At 45.9% G+C, this 16,731-nt stretch overlaps 1 protein-coding gene across 1 annotated transcript; it reads left to right on the top strand.

Annotated features, from left to right (window-relative positions):
- Positions 1-618: 618 nt before the first annotated feature.
- Positions 619-6,370, top strand: LOC308647615 (uncharacterized protein C20orf202; the record flags this gene model as incomplete). Its single annotated transcript, XM_081291867.1, has 2 exons — positions 619-684; positions 6,137-6,370. 2 exons carry the CDS (start codon positions 619-621, stop codon positions 6,368-6,370), a joined length of 300 nt encoding a protein of 99 aa, XP_081147993.1.
- Between the last annotated feature and the right edge of the window lie 10,361 nt (positions 6,371-16,731).

The raw sequence follows: 16,731 nt of genomic DNA on the forward strand, positions 1-16,731 counted from the left end.
GTAAATGCAAAGGGGAAAACGTCAGAAACACTTTCCCTTTTGTTAGAGAGGTAAAAGATTTTTCCTAAGGTCTAATGACAAATTTCTGCTTTGGTCTCATTTGCTAGGAATGGGTTTCGCAGGCGTCTTAGAAGTAAGGGAATTTGGGACGTGAACATCTTCCTTTATCTAGACTCGATGGATAAGTGAGAAAGGGAGGGAGGGACTGGACCACAGGTGGGATATCTACGCCCCACCCCCCAGAGGCATATACTCCACATATAAAGCACTAAACAAGCCCTGGGCAAGAGCACCTATTCACCTATTTCAAAATAACCATTATTATTATGCTTTAAAGCTTCACAGTCCCTGTCATCCCGCTGGCTTCTGGAACCAGCAGGCACAGAGGCACTCATGCCCCAGTGGTCCCCTCCCTTCATATTCGGTTTGTGCAGAGCACTCAAGCCCTTTAAAAAAAAAAAAACACTACACTTTCCCATGTGAACTGCTTCCTGCTCCCATTTACTCCATCTTGAGTGACTTGGCCACCCTGCTGCCAGCTGAAGGAGGTTGGGGACTCTATGAGTCACAAGTCCCTCAGGCCCACAGCCGGGGCATCATCAAGGTCTTCTCAAGGAGATGAAGGCAGCTGGAGAGCCAACCCCGGACCTCGGGCAGACCCTGGAATGGCTGAGACGGGAGCTGGTGAGGCTTTGCTCACTTTCCCCCCCAACACCCGCACCCCACGTTTCCAAGGTTTCCGGTCCCTCCTCTCAGGTGCCCATTGGACAGGGCAGAGGCTGCAGGCATCCCTCTGGGGACCAGCCACCCGGTGCATGATCGTGGTTTCGGGTCAGGGTAAGTGGGTCGTGGCCTACATAGGAGGCGCGTACCTGGTGTGTCCCTGGCACATCCATGTGGGCTGCTAACCCTGACCGCGGTGGACATGGAGCACGCCACTGTCTCAGCCCAGATCCTCTAGAGAGCAGAGGCTCGGAGTTGAGGACCTAGCAAGGTGTTTGGAGGTACGAGCCCAGAGGGACTGGGATGGCAGTGGGAATGCAGGCCAGAGCAGTGCTCCTGCGGGGCGCTGGGTGTTACTGAGCTGGCTCCCACTTCAGAAGTGGCTAAAGAGGCCCAGGGTCTCTCAGCAGGTGGCCTACCAGCTCAGGACTTCTCTGCAGGGCTGACTCAGAGAAATTGAACCTTGGAAGAGAGAGAAAGGGGAGGAAGTCTCTCTCTCCAGGAAACATCTCCTGTGTCTCATTTCCAGTAAAGATCCACCCCACGGGGTGCAAGGCTCCTGAATGAGTGTGTCATGTTACTTGGTCGCTTGGTGGCTCTCAGGACGCTAGGCCTTATACCCTTCACTGGGTGTTTTTTTTTTTTTTTTAAAGAGAGAGAGAGAGAGAGAGAAATGAGAGAGAGAGAGAATTTTAATATTTATTTTTTAGTTCTCGGCAGACACAACATCTTTGTATATGGTGCTGAGGATGGAACCCGGGCCACACGCATGCCAGGCGAGGGCGCTACCGCTTGAGCCACATCCCCAGCCCTCACTGGGTGTTTTTGCAACACAAAAATAAAGGAGTGCTCCAAAGTACGGGGGCCACCAGCTGAGAGAGAGGAGGAGGCCGGTCTGGGAACCTCAGGGAGGGCTTGGATTCCAAGACAACTTCTTCTTCTCCTGGGAAAGGACAGACAGGATTGTCCTGTGATACTTCTGGGTGGCTAGGGATTGGGCCAGCGGGGACCTAACCCTGTCTTCACCTTCAGAGGGAGTGGCTGAGCCAGCAGAGGGGACTGCAGTTTCTCACATTCACAGGCGCTGGGCCTCCGGTCCCCCCGGGGTGAGTGCCTATGCCAGATTGCTAGGTGCTGGAACCCAAAGTGCCTGTTTTCTCCATAGAACAAAAGCAAGGGAACCTACCAGGTCCAAGCTCCTTTTTCCCCAGGGTGCCAAGAGATGAGAGGCCCCTTGAGCCTCCTCCTGCAAATCCCTGACATCTCGATCACATGAAATTTACATGAACCCATAAGAGCTCCTTGGGAGCCCACCCAAGAAGCCCCCTTGACCTTGTCGGGGAAAGGGCCTGTACCAGACTGTCATTTCATGCAGCAAGGGGAACAGATGGTCAGCAGCCACCACAGGCAAAAGTCAGGGCTCTTCCTCTTTTCCTGGGATCCTGTGAGCTCCAGAGTCTTGGTGGGTTTCCAGGAGGAGAGAGCTACAGGCATTCATGGCAAGAAGGTAAACCAGCTTGATGCCCCAGTGCCCGACCATGTGGCAGCAGGACGGAGATCCACTGCAGAGGCTGAAGACACTCTGCTGTGGAAGCCTCTCCTCAGGGTTTACATTCCTCAAAGTCAAAGGCATCGTGTCTGGCATCTCCCTTCACATCACTGTGATGCCAGGAGGCCGAGGCAGGAGGATTGCATGTTCGAGGCCAGCCTTTGCCCCTTAGCTGGACCCTGTCTCAAAATAAAAAGGGTTGGACAGATAGCTCAGTGGTAAAGTGCCCCTGGGTTCAACCCCCAGTATCCAAAACAAACAAAACAAAACAAAACCCCCACATCTCTGCATCTCTGCCATGCTGGGTACATACTCAGACAAAAAGATGTGTGGGGGGAAATCCAAGTCGAGAAAACGCACCCTGAATGCTTTCCTGGGAGTTGGGAAGGGAAGGTCCTAGACCACTGGGGGGCGGCCTGTGGGATCCCAGGGTTCTCCAGGACACAGTCCACTCTCCCCCCCGAGGGTTCTCTTCCTCCTGGCAGTACTAGTAATGCTCGAGCAGCGGACACCGGCTCGGTCTTCTCATTTGTAAAGTAATCACAAAAATTAAACTGATTCTTTTTCATTGAATATTTTATTTGTCCTTTTTAGTTATACATGACAGTAGAGTGTATTTTGACATATCATACATCCATGGAGTGTAACTTCCCATGTTGTGGTTGTACCTGATGTGGAGTTGCACTGGTCGTGTATCCATATACGGACATAGGAAAGTTATGTTCAATTCATTCTACTGTCTTTTCCATCCTCAACCCCCTTCCTTTAGCCTAACCTCCCCTGTCCAATCTGATGAACCTCCCCACCACCCCTCCTACCTATTATGAGTCAGCATCTGTATATCTGAGAGAACATTCAGCCTTTGGTTTTGGGGGATTGGCTTATTTCACTTAACATGTTAGTTTCTAGTTCCATCAGCTTACCTGCGAATGCCATAATTTCATTCTTCTTTAAGGCTGAGTAATATTCCATTATATATATATACCACATTTTCTCTATCCATTCATCTGTTAAAGGGCACCTAGGTTGGTTCCATGGCTTAGCTGTTGTGAATTTAACTGCTATAAACATTGATGGGGCCATGTCACTGTAATATGTTGATTTTAAGTCCTTTGGGTATAAACTGAGGAGTGGGATAACTGGGTCAAATAGTGATTTCATCCCAAGTTTTCAAAGGACTCTCCATACTGCTCTCTAGAGTGGTTGCAACAATTTGCAGTCCCACCTGCAAGGTATGAGTGCACCTTTTCCCCCACATCCTCGACAGCTTTTATTATTGCTTGTATTCTTTTTTTTTTTTTTTTTGGTTGTAGTTGGACACAATGCCTCTATTTATTTATTTATTTTTATATGGTGCTGAGGATTGAACTCAGTGCCTCACATGTGCTAGGCAAACGCTCTACCACTGAGCTACAACCCCAGTCCTGCTTGTATTCTTAATAATTGCCATTCTGACAGGAATAAGATGGAATCTCAGCATAGTTTTAATTTGCAATCTCTAATTGCTAGAGATGTTGAACACTTTTTCATATATTTGTTGACTGATAATTTTTCTTTTTCTGTGAAGTTCCTTTGCCTATTTATTGGTTGGGTTATTTTGGGGGCAGTGGGGTGTCAGGTTTTTTGAGTTCTTTATTTATCCTGGAAATTAATGCTCTATCTGGGGTGCAGGTGGCAAAAATTTTCTCCCATTCTGTAAGCTCTGTCTTCACATTATTGATTGTTTCCTTTGTTGTGAAGAAGCTTTTTAATTTGATTCCATCCCATTTATTGATTCTTGATTTTACTTCTTGTGCTTTAGGAGTCTTATTGAGGAAGTCTGTTCCTAAGCCACGTGATAGAGATCTGGGCCTAGTTTTTCTTCTGGTAAACACAGGGTCTCTGGTCTAATGCCAAGGTCCTTGATCCACTTGGAGTTGAGTTTTGTGCAGGGTGAGACATAGGGGTTTAATTTCACTTTGTTACATATGGATTTCCAGTTTTCCCAGCACCATTTGTTGAAACGTGATCGTCTCTCCAATGTATGTTTATGGCGCCTTGTCTAGTATGAGATGACTTGAAATACTTCTTTTTTTATTTTACTTTATTTTATTGTGGTGCTGGGGATTGAACCAGTCCCTCCTGCACTCTAGCCAAGCCCTCTATCACTGAGCTACATTCCCCGGCCCCTAAAATACTATTCTTAATAGAAAAATGTCACTAATTATCTCTTATAAAAAGAGACAGAGAGGGGTTGTGAATCTGCATATCTAATCATACATTATGCCTTGACCAGAATCAAGAGCGAAGCCTGGGAACTTTTCCCAGTGTTGGCCTCTGGGGAAGAGACTTGAACTACAGGAGCAGGAGGGGTGGGAGCGAGACTTTTAACAACAGCGGTCCTCTGTATCTGCAGGTTCCATCCACACCCATTCAACTAACCACAGATTGAAAATATGGAATTCAATTGAAAAACTGTGTCTCTACTAAAAATGTATACACTTACTTCTTGTCATTATTCCTTAAGCAATACAGTATAACAGCTATTTACACGACATCTACATTGGATTTGAAATTATAATTATTCTAGAAGTGATTTAAAGGCCACAGGACTGTGTAGGTTAGATGAGGGGCGTGGGCATCCTTGGATTTTGGTATCCCTGGTGACCTGGAATCCCCCACGGATACTCAGGGACCACCGTACATACCCTTGTGTGGCTATTAAATGTTGTATCATGTGTAAAAATTACTGACTCAGAAAATAAAATCTGAACATTTAAAATGAGGAGGCAAAGCATAGAAAAACGTATGAAAAGGTAATTCTTAGGGGAACAAGGGAGAAGGCCAGAGGTGAGTGAGTGACAACACTTGGGGTCCGAGGGAGCAGGACCCCTCGATGCTCCTCAGAATGATTAAGGACACCAAGAAGAAGCCCTTGTGTTCGTGAATTATATCCATCAATATTGACTAAATTACAAAAGAAAATGGAGAAATGTTTAATATTTATTTACTTATGCATTTAAAAATAACAAACTCATTAAATGCTAATAAAACATTATTAATTTAAAATAACTATCTTTTGAAGCAGATATTTAGTGAGAAGTGTGGTATCATTTTATATTGTTGCAAACTGCTTTATCTCTGGCTTAACAGATGACAGCTGGATTCTCCTCTGCTTCTGCCTCCAATCTGTTAAGGTAGTACATGTGGCCAGGTGTGGTGGCGCAGGCCTGTGGTCCCATGAGTTCAAAGCCAGCCTCAGCAATGGCGAGGGCTAGCAACTCAGCGAGACCCTGTCTCTAAATAAAATACAAATAGGGCTGGGGATGTGGCTCAGTGGTCAAGTGCCCTGAGTTCAATCCCTGGTTACTCCCACCCCCCCCAAAAAAAGGGATAGTACATGTAATAGCTTCTAGAAAACTCCACCATTCACTGATAAGAAAATAAAAGTGAATAATTGAAATAACATTAGTATTGTAATAAAAGTAGTTTTGGCTTTGCTGATCCCAGAAAAGGATTTTGGGGACCCGGGGAACCCAAACCTTATTGGGAATCATTGTTCCAAAGGGCTCCAGCCTGCTGAGTTGACTTCACTTTGTTTTAATATGAAAGAAACCCTGATCACCTTAACACCTGTGCAAGGATCGTGGAGTTTTACACATCACATGCTAAATAAAGCAATGTTTTCGGGTGGAGAATTCATTCAGTCCTCATAAGAGCCTTGGAGTATAAGTAATTTGCTTTCTTCTTTGCAGATGAAGACACTGAGGCTTCGGTGGGTATGGCTTCTGCTGGGTGGTGCGGGGGACTTGCCTCGGACCAGACAGTCAGGGGGACATCGGGCACTCTCGCACCCCCTCACAGTCTCCTCTCTCTTTCTCCTAGTCCGAGATGCAGATCCAAGACCAGCAGCTTCTGCTCACGCTGAGACATCTTCACGGGGTCCTAGAGGAGCTGCGAGCCGAGAGCGCCGGCTGGGAAGAGGCACGGTCCAGCGCAGGGACCAGCCCTGCTAGAGCCCGGGCGGGCTCTGAAGGCCGGGGCTGCCAGCCGGTCTCCCTGCGGGGGCTGGCCCAGCTCCTCCGAGGGGAAGAGAGCAGGCGAAGCTCCCTTCCGTAACTGGGCAGAAAAGGCACTGACTGGCCTTAGGCCCTCCTGCCGCTGGTGTGGACTTTGGCTGTGATGTATGGGAGGGGGCTCTGGAAGGGAGCCCGGGGGCCTGGAGCCTGGCACTGGGTTCTGGGGTCATCTCTGGCCTTATCTGCTGTGTTTCTGGATCCGTCACTCAACTCTGTCTCTGGTCCCTTTTCTGTCACTTATCTGTCACTGCTTGTTTTAAGCATCAATAAAGTGCAGGATGCGGACATTCTTCAACGTGCAAACGTGCCCCGGCTTCAGGAGGGTAGCCGCAGCAGGAACCCCGTCCCTGGGAGTCTCCCACAGACGGTTACGATGAAGGGAGTCGGTGTGGCCATGGTGGAAATGAGACCTAGTGACTTAGAGGCCGATTTCTGTCTTCCCAGCAAGCTTCCTGTCCCCCTTCACCTGATAACCACCGGGTCCTGTCGCCATCCTGGCCACGGAATGCGCCTGTCACCAGGCCTGGCCAATTATATGATTCATAGTTGGCCTAACAGCGTGATTGGTTGAATAGGTGAGCATGTGACTCCACAGAGCCAATCACAGTCCTTCCTTGGGATTACTCTCTGGAAGCTTGGGCTCTCCATTTGTAAAGCAGAGGCTATGGGGGGGGGGGGTTGGAGCGGCCCTGGCAGGTAGAGAAGACCAGTCTATGGTAGGAAAGAAAGAGGCTAATCACTTGGAATGGAACCACCGTTTGACCTAGCTCTCCCATTCCGTGGTCTTTACCCAAAGGACTTAAAATCAGCATACTATAGTGACGCAGCCACTTCAGTGTTTATAGAAGCTCAATTCACAATAGCTAAACTGTGGAAGCGACCTAGATGCTCTTCAATAGATGAATGGATAAAGACACTGTGGTATAGATACACAAGGGAATATTACTCAGCATTAAAAGAGAATAAAATTATGACATTTGAAGGTAAATGGATGGAGCTGGAGAATATCAAGCTAAGTGAAAAAAACAAAGGCTGAATATTCTCTCTGATAAGTGGATGCTGATCCATAATGTGGGGGGCAGGAGGGGGGCATGGGCAGAATGGAGAAACTTTGGGCAAAGGGGAGGGAGGCGAGGAGAGGGAGCATGGGGGCAGGAAAGATGGTGGAATTAGACAGACATCAGTATCCACCCCAAACAAAAAGAAGCAGAGAGAGGCCACATAGAGATGGACAGAGAGGAGGAGCCCCGACTCTTTTAGCTCCTGGTTTTGAAGCCTAGCTTGTGCATTCTTTCCAGTGAATTCCACAATCACCACTCCCAACCACATATGCTGATTTGGTTTTGCTTCCCTCCTATGCAACCAAAATGCTTCCAAGGGATACAAAGAAGCAAAGAGAAATCATTAAGAAAATAGTGTTTTGTTCATTTAGGGTTCGTGCAATGACCTCTGAAATAGTAGGCAACAGGGCTCAAAATACAGCAGGACACTCAATTGTGTGGGATGCATCATCAGGACTTTGAAAATATGTCTGCCTTTAAGACAGGCTCAAACAGAAAAGGTGAAAGTGAAAAACGTCATCGTGTTAGGATGAGCCAATTGGTGGGCTTTTGTTTTGACAACTGAATCGCATCTTGTTAGAATATTGCTCTTTACAACTTTGAAAAAGTAAATCCTTCGCATACAGAAGCAGAGTGCAGAGGGTGTGTAATAAGTACAGTGTGTGTAGTCAGGCTAACCTGCAATGTTAATAAAATACTTGATAACAGCCAGGTGTGGTGGTGCACACCTATAATCTCCAGCATCTCTCAAGGCTGAGACAGGAGGATTATAAATTCAAAGCCAGCCTCAGCAACTTAGCAAGGCACTAAGCAACTCAGTGAGACCCTGTCTCTAAATAGAAAATACAAAAAAGGTCTGGGGATGGGGCTCAGTGGTTAAGTGCTCCTAGGTTGGAAACCTTGGTACCCAAAACCAAAACAAACAAACAAACCCCCTGCTCTGTGCAGCTGAGGCTGGGACCCTGCCAGCTACATTTCTAGGCTGCCAGCTGCTTGCTGTTGGGCTTTGTTGTCTTTGCCAGTAAAAAGGGGGGGGGTTGACTGAAGTAGCTACCAGGTACCCTCACCAAAATGACCCTCCCCATAATTATGCTTCTTGTCACCAAGATTTTGCAAGGGCATCACAGGAGTTCTGCAGAAAGCCCAGTGTGGTCTCAGCTCCCTGACTTGTAAAGGCCCAGTTTCTCTTTCTTGTAAAAACTAGATCTGCTAGCAAGTTCATTGCCCCCAAATTACTACTACTGTTTTTGTTGTGAAAACCTCTGTCTAGCCTAGGAATACGGGACAAAATTTACCTCCATGTAACCACCCACTGCTATGTAAATCCCACCTCCCCACACACACTGGGCATAAATCTACAAGAATTTTCAGACTCAGGGTCCAGAGATTTTTAGTCATTAGCCCCTCTGGACTGCTGCAGCTTAAATAAACCTGCTCCCTGCTAATTCTTCAGGTGACCAGCCTCATCTGTCCTACATCAAGACCACAAGGCAGGAGAGAGAAAGGCCCCGTCTTTGTTCCCTGTGGCCTTCCTGCTCCTATGAACAACCTCTATCAATGCCGCTTCCCCTCATAGCAGCACCTCCTTCCAGGGAACTAGCCCTCTCCAGGGTGGAGGTCTCAGCCCCATGGGCACTACAGAGCGCAGAGTAGCCAGCTGAGGCCCCACAGGGCTCCTCCTCCTCTGAGGTTTTGTTTTTTTTTTTGGTGGGGGGATTGTACCAGGGATTGAACTCAGGGCCACTTGACCACTGAGCCACATCTCCCCCCCTTTTTAAAAAATATTGTTCAGTTGTATATGGACACAGTATCTTTAATTTTTACTTATTTATTTTTATGTGGTGCTGAGGATAGAATCCAGGACCTCATGAGTGCAAGGCAGGAGCGATACCACTGAGCCACAACCCCAGCCCCCCTAGCCCTTTTTTGTATTTTATTTAGGGTCTCACTGAGTTGCTTAGTGCCTCGCTATTGTTGAGGCTGGCTTTGAACTCTTGATCCTCCTGCCTCAGCCTCCCAAGCTGCTGGGATTCCAGGCATGCACCACCACAGCAGGCTTGAGTTTTTAAGTTTTATATTATTTCCGCTTCTTTTCTATGTTCCCTCAGCCCTGGGGGTGGTAGATGCTTCCTGTAATTGCTACCTTAAAGTTCTTTTTATAACCTTCAGTCAGCCAGTTAACAACTCTATACCTAGTTAACACTTCTTTATATTAAATTCTCTGTGATTAAAAAAAACCAAACAAACTGATGTGGTTTCTGACTCCCACCTGTCCCCGACTCAAACAATTGTTTGCTTTTCTTACCAATGTCACTGTGATCATTCTTGTTGCTGTCTCTTGGTGCACAAGTACAAGAGTCTCTAGAAGGAGACAGTTATGAGTGGAACTGGAGGAATGTGAACACTGATTTACAAGAAACCTGTTTTCCAAGATGGGTCATCATTGACCCTCGTCCCAAGCTGTGCATGGGCGGTCCTGGTGCTCTGTATCTAGCCAACAATTGATATAATCAATCTTCTTAATTTTGCCAATATAATGAATGCAAAATGGTATTAGATGGTGATCTTAGGGCTGAGTAGTATAGCACTTGCCCAGCATGTGCAAGGCCCAGGGTTCCATTCCCAGCACCACAAAAAATAAGAATAAAGAAGATTGTGATCTTGAGCTTAACTTGCATGACCCTGACCACATGTGGTTCTTAACCTGAGTTTTAATTCTATCTCTGCCATTTACTTACTTTTTGATCTTAGTTAAGTTGCTCAGCCTGTCTGGTCTATGATAAAGGGGATGATAATTGTACTTACTCATGGGATCATTGTGCAGATTAAATGGGATAATGCACATAAATCACTTTACACAGCACTTGGCACTGGAAAGGCTAATAAATGGCAGCTTGTCATTACTGCCGTGTCATTATATACCAATCTGTGAAATTGTGACTATTATAAATAAATGGGCTTGTTAGCGACCATCATCTAGAGAGATCTGCTTAGCCTTGAAAAGAACAAAAGGACATGGGTCTATCACATCCAGCTTCCCACAACTGGGCCCACTGACCAAACCCCCCTGCAACCTCCACCACCCTAATCTGTGAAGATAAACAGACCTAGAGTACCCGAGCCTGCCCCTCTGATGTCTTTCTTTCTCCAAGACTCCACATCTGGAACCAATGTTCAGTTCCGGATCCTCAGCTCCCAACTGACATCCCGAGCGTGGATCCTCTGGGCGGGCTGGGCTGGGAGTGGTACCCATCCAGGGCAGCCAGTGAACACCAGGGGGCGCCGTGCACCGTGCTCTCAAAAAGGAAAGCGCGGGGCTTTCTCTGCTGAGACGGCAAAACCAAGAACGCACCCCAGAGCCTGGCATCCAGGTGAAGAGAGGAGGGGACACAGATGGCAAAAGACTTAATGAGATCAGAAGCTAAAAGCCGAGGAGCAGGAAGAAGAGGAGTTCAAGACGTGAAGCCCATAGTGGGCAGGGCAGGACTCACTGTGACGGCTGGGAGGTGATCAGAGACTCTCCTTGAAGAGAGGGCAGCCTCATCCTTGGCCTGCAGCGACAATTTCCGGAGCAGGCACGGGCGGGTAATAAACTGTCCCTGGGCCAGGAATGTACAGCGCTTGCCTAGCGTGCACAGAACTTGGGTTCCATTCCCAGCACTGCAAACACAAAACAACAAAGGGCCCCAAACTTAAAACAACGTCATTCTATGATTGCAACAACACTCACAGCTGTTGAGATCCTACTTCCCGTGGGTCTGTGGGTTGCCTGGGCTCAGCTGAGCGGTTCCTGCTTTGGGTCCCGGGTGGTTGCAGTCAGGTGGTGGACGTGGCTCCATCTGTCTCAAAGCCTGAGTCCTTCACCCCTCTGGCTGATGCTGGCAGCTGGGGGATCTGAGCTGAGAATGTCAGCTGGCACAGCTGCCCAGGACCCTCTGAGCCCAGGGGCTTCCTCACTCATGCTTGGCCTTTACATTCTGGCCTTCTTTTTGCATCTTTTCGCTTCTGTTTTTTTCTGCTAATGATTTCACTGTCTTGCTGCTTTTTTGAAGTCGGAGTCTACAGAGAGGAAATCTGATTGGTCGGCTCAGCTCTTGACACCTGGACACATGATAAATTGTTGGCACAAGATAGGTTTATTTCTTCTTCCTCCTTTCTCTTCTTTTTCTACCTCTTCTCCTTCCCCCTCTTCTTCATCAACACACAGTAATATAATAGGGTGATTTAACGTCTAGGCTGGGACTTCAGGTTGCCTGGGTTTGAATCCCAGGTCCATTGCTTATTAGCTCTCTAACCTTGGACAAATAACACATTTTTTTTTTCCTGTGTTTCAGTTTGCTCCAGTATAAAGTAGTGATAGTAAAAGAAATACCTCATAGGGCTTTGAGCAAATGTAATGAGCCAATATGTTCCTGACACATAGAAAGTGCTCCACAAAACTTTGCTATCATTAATGATGACAGCTACCATTTTTCAGTCAGGATCATGTAGTGGTTAGAGGTACAGCTGGAAGCCCCACTGCCCATGTTCAAATCCCAGCTCTGCCATTTACTGTGTGCCCTCAGGCAGGCCATTAAATGTTCTGTGCCTGAGTTTTGTCACCTGTAGAATGGGGCTAATAGTCTTACCTACCTATCTCCTGGGGTTACTGTGAGGAACAAATGAGGTCATACCTGTAAAGCACTCACAATGGTGCCTGTCATCCAGTCAGGTCCAAGTGACACATGGGCTATTCATTATCATTCTCAATCATCTGCTCTAACTTCCAAAACCACATGAAGCATTGTAAAGATCTTATCACACTGAACTGCAAGGGTGATATTATATCTCATTTTATGGGCAAAGGAACTTTAGAGGAGCTAAGTTGTCCCCAAATAACAAAATAACCAAAGGTGTTGGTGGAATTAAATCTTGGGCCCTCCTCCTGCCTAAGCAGGGCTCTCACCAGATGATGTTGCTCTTCTGATCAGCAACAGTGGGGAGAGGCCCAGCATGGGAGAGAGGAGGCCAGAGGTCAGGCACACGTGTCCCCTTCCCCTCCTCCCTCGGGCATGTGAATGGAACTCCAGGTCAGCATTTCTGTACTCACCCAGGCTAGCAGGCAGAACAGAATCTGGGATCCCCAACAGGGCACCTTCTTCCAGGCTACCAGCATCTCTGGAGCCCTAGTTCATAGGTAGGGTTTATGCCCTGATCTACCCAAGCCCTCCCCATGCCATAGTTCTCCTGTTTCACTGGCCTGAGGTCAGTTTTACTGGGATACAGGCTAGGTCAGGTATTGGCCATGCTGTCCTCCCTCTGGGGGCTCTGAGAGAGAATGCTTCTCACTCCTTTCTGTTTCTGGTGGCTATACCAATCCAATCTCCATCTGCTTTCTTTGTTTGTTTGGCAGCACTGGGGATGGAACCCAGGGCCTCATGATGCTAGGCAAGTGCTCTACCACTGAGCTACATCCCCAGTCTCCATACATATCTTCTAATTGCCTTCTACTCTCTGTGCGTAAAAATCTCCATCTGCCTTTATGAGGATTTGTGTGATTATACTTATGGCCCACCGGGACACCCAGGATAATCTCTCCATGTGGAGATCCTCAGCTTAGTGACATCTGCAAAGGATCTCCCTCCCATGTTTTTTTTTTCTATGTAAACTAACATTCACAGCTTCCAGGGGTTGGGATGTGGTAGCCTACCACAGCTGGTGATCAGCAGAAGGGAATTTCTCTCTCATTCTTGTTGGAAATCATTCTCTGACCCATGTGCAGGAGTAAGAATCTCACCTAGAGTCAGCCCTCCATATCCATGAGCCCCACGTTGTTGGATTCAACCAACTGAGGATGAAAGATTTTTTTCACAAAAAAAAAAAAAAATTGCGCTGTACTGAATGGGTACAGACTTTTTTTCTTGTCATTATTCCTAAACAATAAAGTATAATCACTGTTTAAACAGCATTTGCATTGTGATATTTTAAGTTATCTACAGATGATTTAAAGTATACAGTAGGACGTGTGGGTAGTTTATGCAAATATTATGCCATTTTACATAAGGTACTTTCAGCATCATGGAATTTGGTATCTATAGGGAGTCCTGGAACCAGTCTCCTAAGTACACTAAGGAATCACAGTAGCCGTAAACACCTTTATTTATTTATATGAGGTCCTGAGAATTGAACCCAGTGCCTTACACATGCCAGGCCCCAGCCCCTAGAACTCCTATTTTTTGATCACCTACTATGCACAGAGACCATATCCTCTCACTAGTAAGTATTCCCACTTGACAGAAAAGAAGACTGAGACCCAGCGAGCAATGGCCAAAGAAGCAAAAGCAAGACACTTGAGAACAACTGAAACTGGCATTCAAAGTTGGACTTGTGACCCATAGTTTACTTTCTAATCCTAGGCCATCAGAGGAGGGCAACCATGTACACTGTACCTGGGCGCCACCTAGTGTTCACGTAAAGCCTTCCTTCAGGGAATGGACCCCTCTGCATCTTTACCATCGGCTTTCCTATGTATTGTGTGGCATTGCATTGGGAGAATGGCAGAGGACAGGGTTTTCGGTGCCAGAAATCTGGCTTTGAACTTAACTCTGCCACAGACTGAGCGACCTGGGTCAGTCACTTCTCTGAATCTCCACTTAGCTTTAACTCCAAAAGGAAAATGACACCTGTCAGAGATGTGGAAAGGATCAAAGTCCTTGGTAAGCTGGAGGTAACTGGCACAATGGGAAGAAGCCTCACGTGCAGCTGAGCAGGCCTGGATTCACTCAGCAAACACTGTGCACCTGCTGGGTGCAAGGCACGGTCTGGGATGTGGGAATGCAGCAATAAATTACAACAGACCAAGTTCGGGCCACTAACATTGAGCATTCCAGTTTGGGATTCATTCATTCATTTACAAATACGTTTCTGATGCTAACAGGCACCAAACACTTCCTAAGTCATCGGTACAGAAGGCATCCAAGATGACTGGAGCCCAAGGAGCAAGAAGGCTGAGCAGGACAGATCCAAGTTTGTGGGGCCTGAAGTTCACACAAGTTAGTGTGTCCTTTAAGAAAAGAATACAGGGCTAGGGTTGCGGCTCAGTGGCAGGGCGCTTGCCTAGCATGTGAGGCACTGGGCTGAGTTCTCAGCACTGTAAGTAAGTAAGTAAGTAAGTAAGTAAATAAAATAAAGTTCCACCGACAACTAATTTAAAAAATTTTAAAAAAGAAAGAAAAGAATACAAAGTCAGAAATACAGAATTAGGTTAGGAGGAGGATATTTTTTAGAATCAGAAAAAAAAATGACAAATTCCAAAATTTAAAAATCTGACAAATATCACACATTATAAAATATAGAAACATAGAATAATATTTTTGTTTTTGTACTGAGGATTGAACCCAGGGGCACTTAACTAACTAATCTCCAGCCCTTTTTAATATTTTGTTTAGAGACAGGGTCTCACTGAGTTTCTTAGCCCCTTGCTAACTTGCTGAGGCTGCCATTGAACTAGTGAGCCTCCTGCCTCGGCCTCCGGAGCTGCTGGGATTATGGGTACCCAGCAGCATAATGTTTTTTATTAATTAACTGTATATGCCTCTATAATAATTTTCTCTATGCTTTTTCTGATATTTTTTAATCACCTACTCATAACCAATGATTTTGTTGGGTTTTTTTCTATAAAGAGACCAGGGAAATAATTTAGTTCTACAAGGTTGATTAACTTTTTGTGTGGCTACTTTAAATAATTTTCTTTATGTTGTAAAGTTTAATGCTGTGTAAAGTTTAGGAGTATTGCCAAATTTGGAGAAATCTCTAAGTTTCTTTCATATGAACTCTAAGTCTCATTGCATAGTGACTAGTTTTAAATATTCTTTGAGCTAACAGTATATTAACTAGTTTACTGTCAAAGTCCCCATTGTAGTGGTGTGTTATAAGTTCTGTATTTCATTCATCCAGGTTAGCATTTCATATCAAATAATAGAGAAAACTAAATCTGTCCCAATATGTTTATTGTTCACTCATTTTAATTAGATTATCAAATGATCCAAGAGTCTATTCATTATTTTGTTTTCAAATGTATCTATCCACCTTAGTGAATTACTATTTCTGTTATGATCCACAGGACATTTTGTCCATAGGCACCAGACATCAGCAAGACAGATGTGCCAACTAAGCCAAGATCCAATACAATGAGATCATACAACCTGCAACTTCTCACATGGATGTACCAGCTGTTTATAGGACTGTCACGTTTGTGCTCTATGAGCACAAGATTCATATCTCCTACTCTATGCAATTCTTGTTTAAAAAGAAGAAAAGGCATGCTGTGCATTTATAATTGTATATGCTTCACTGCCAGATAGATTCTGATAAGAAAGAATTTCTGCTTTAACTGAGCTTTGATGAGAACCAAATCCTCTCTTAGTTGAATATGACTGATGATTGGAAGAACTTTCCATAGACCAGTTTCTGGCTCTGTTTCCTATCCCTGTGCACACGCTCCTGATGCTGGGCACCATGGACCTGCATCCTCAGTCACACGAAGGGTGAGCCAGCTTGGTGGGCGGCTGGTGTGTTCCTGGAAGCCATTCCTACACTGAGATGGGTAGCAATAACTTACCAGAGATGGAAGTGACTAAGCACCACATAATTAGATCTCTCTACACCTGAATCAAACGCACACCCAACTCTGCCTTAGCCTCAGCCCTCGTTTATCCATTGCCACTATAGTGTGATAGCGTTGAAATGGATGACCTTGATCTGAAAGGATCACAGCTAAATATCTTTCATCTGTGAAGTTTACAGAAACACCTGCCCATGTGAGCGCATCACTAGGTGTCTCCCAGGACCTTAAAAGGGCTCATAGAAGGAAGACCCTGAAAGTGAAGATGCAGGATTGTCAAGGGAAATCCACCATATGAGATGAAATCATAAGTAAGGGGGAGATCATGGAAGGTCTTGTAGTTGTTAGAAGGGAGTTTGAATTTTATTATAAGGGCAACAGGAAGAACTTTCAGACTTTAAAAGAGCAGGTTGAGTCATATAACAGGATTTGAGTCACATTTTTCAAATACTCTTCTGGCTTTGTTGTGAAGAATGGGCTTCTGGGAGGCAGGTGACATGAAGGTGACTACTGAGGAGGCTATGGGAGATCTCCCAGGACAGCAGGGGCTTATCTAGGGTGGAGTGGGTGGAGAGAGTGAGAAATGGAGAAAGTGAATTTTTATTTGAAGGTGGAATGATAGGCTTGCTGATGGGTTGAGGTTGACATCAGTGGATGTCAAAGGTGGCATCAAGGGTGTCTCCCAGACTTCTGCTTAAGTGGTTGCTGTAATCATCCCCTGAGTTTGGAAGATGAAGT

The sequence above is a fragment of the Spermophilus citellus genome, assembly GCF_964194105.1.
Source record: "Spermophilus citellus genome assembly, chromosome: 4".
Lineage (NCBI taxonomy): Eukaryota > Metazoa > Chordata > Mammalia > Rodentia > Sciuridae > Spermophilus > Spermophilus citellus.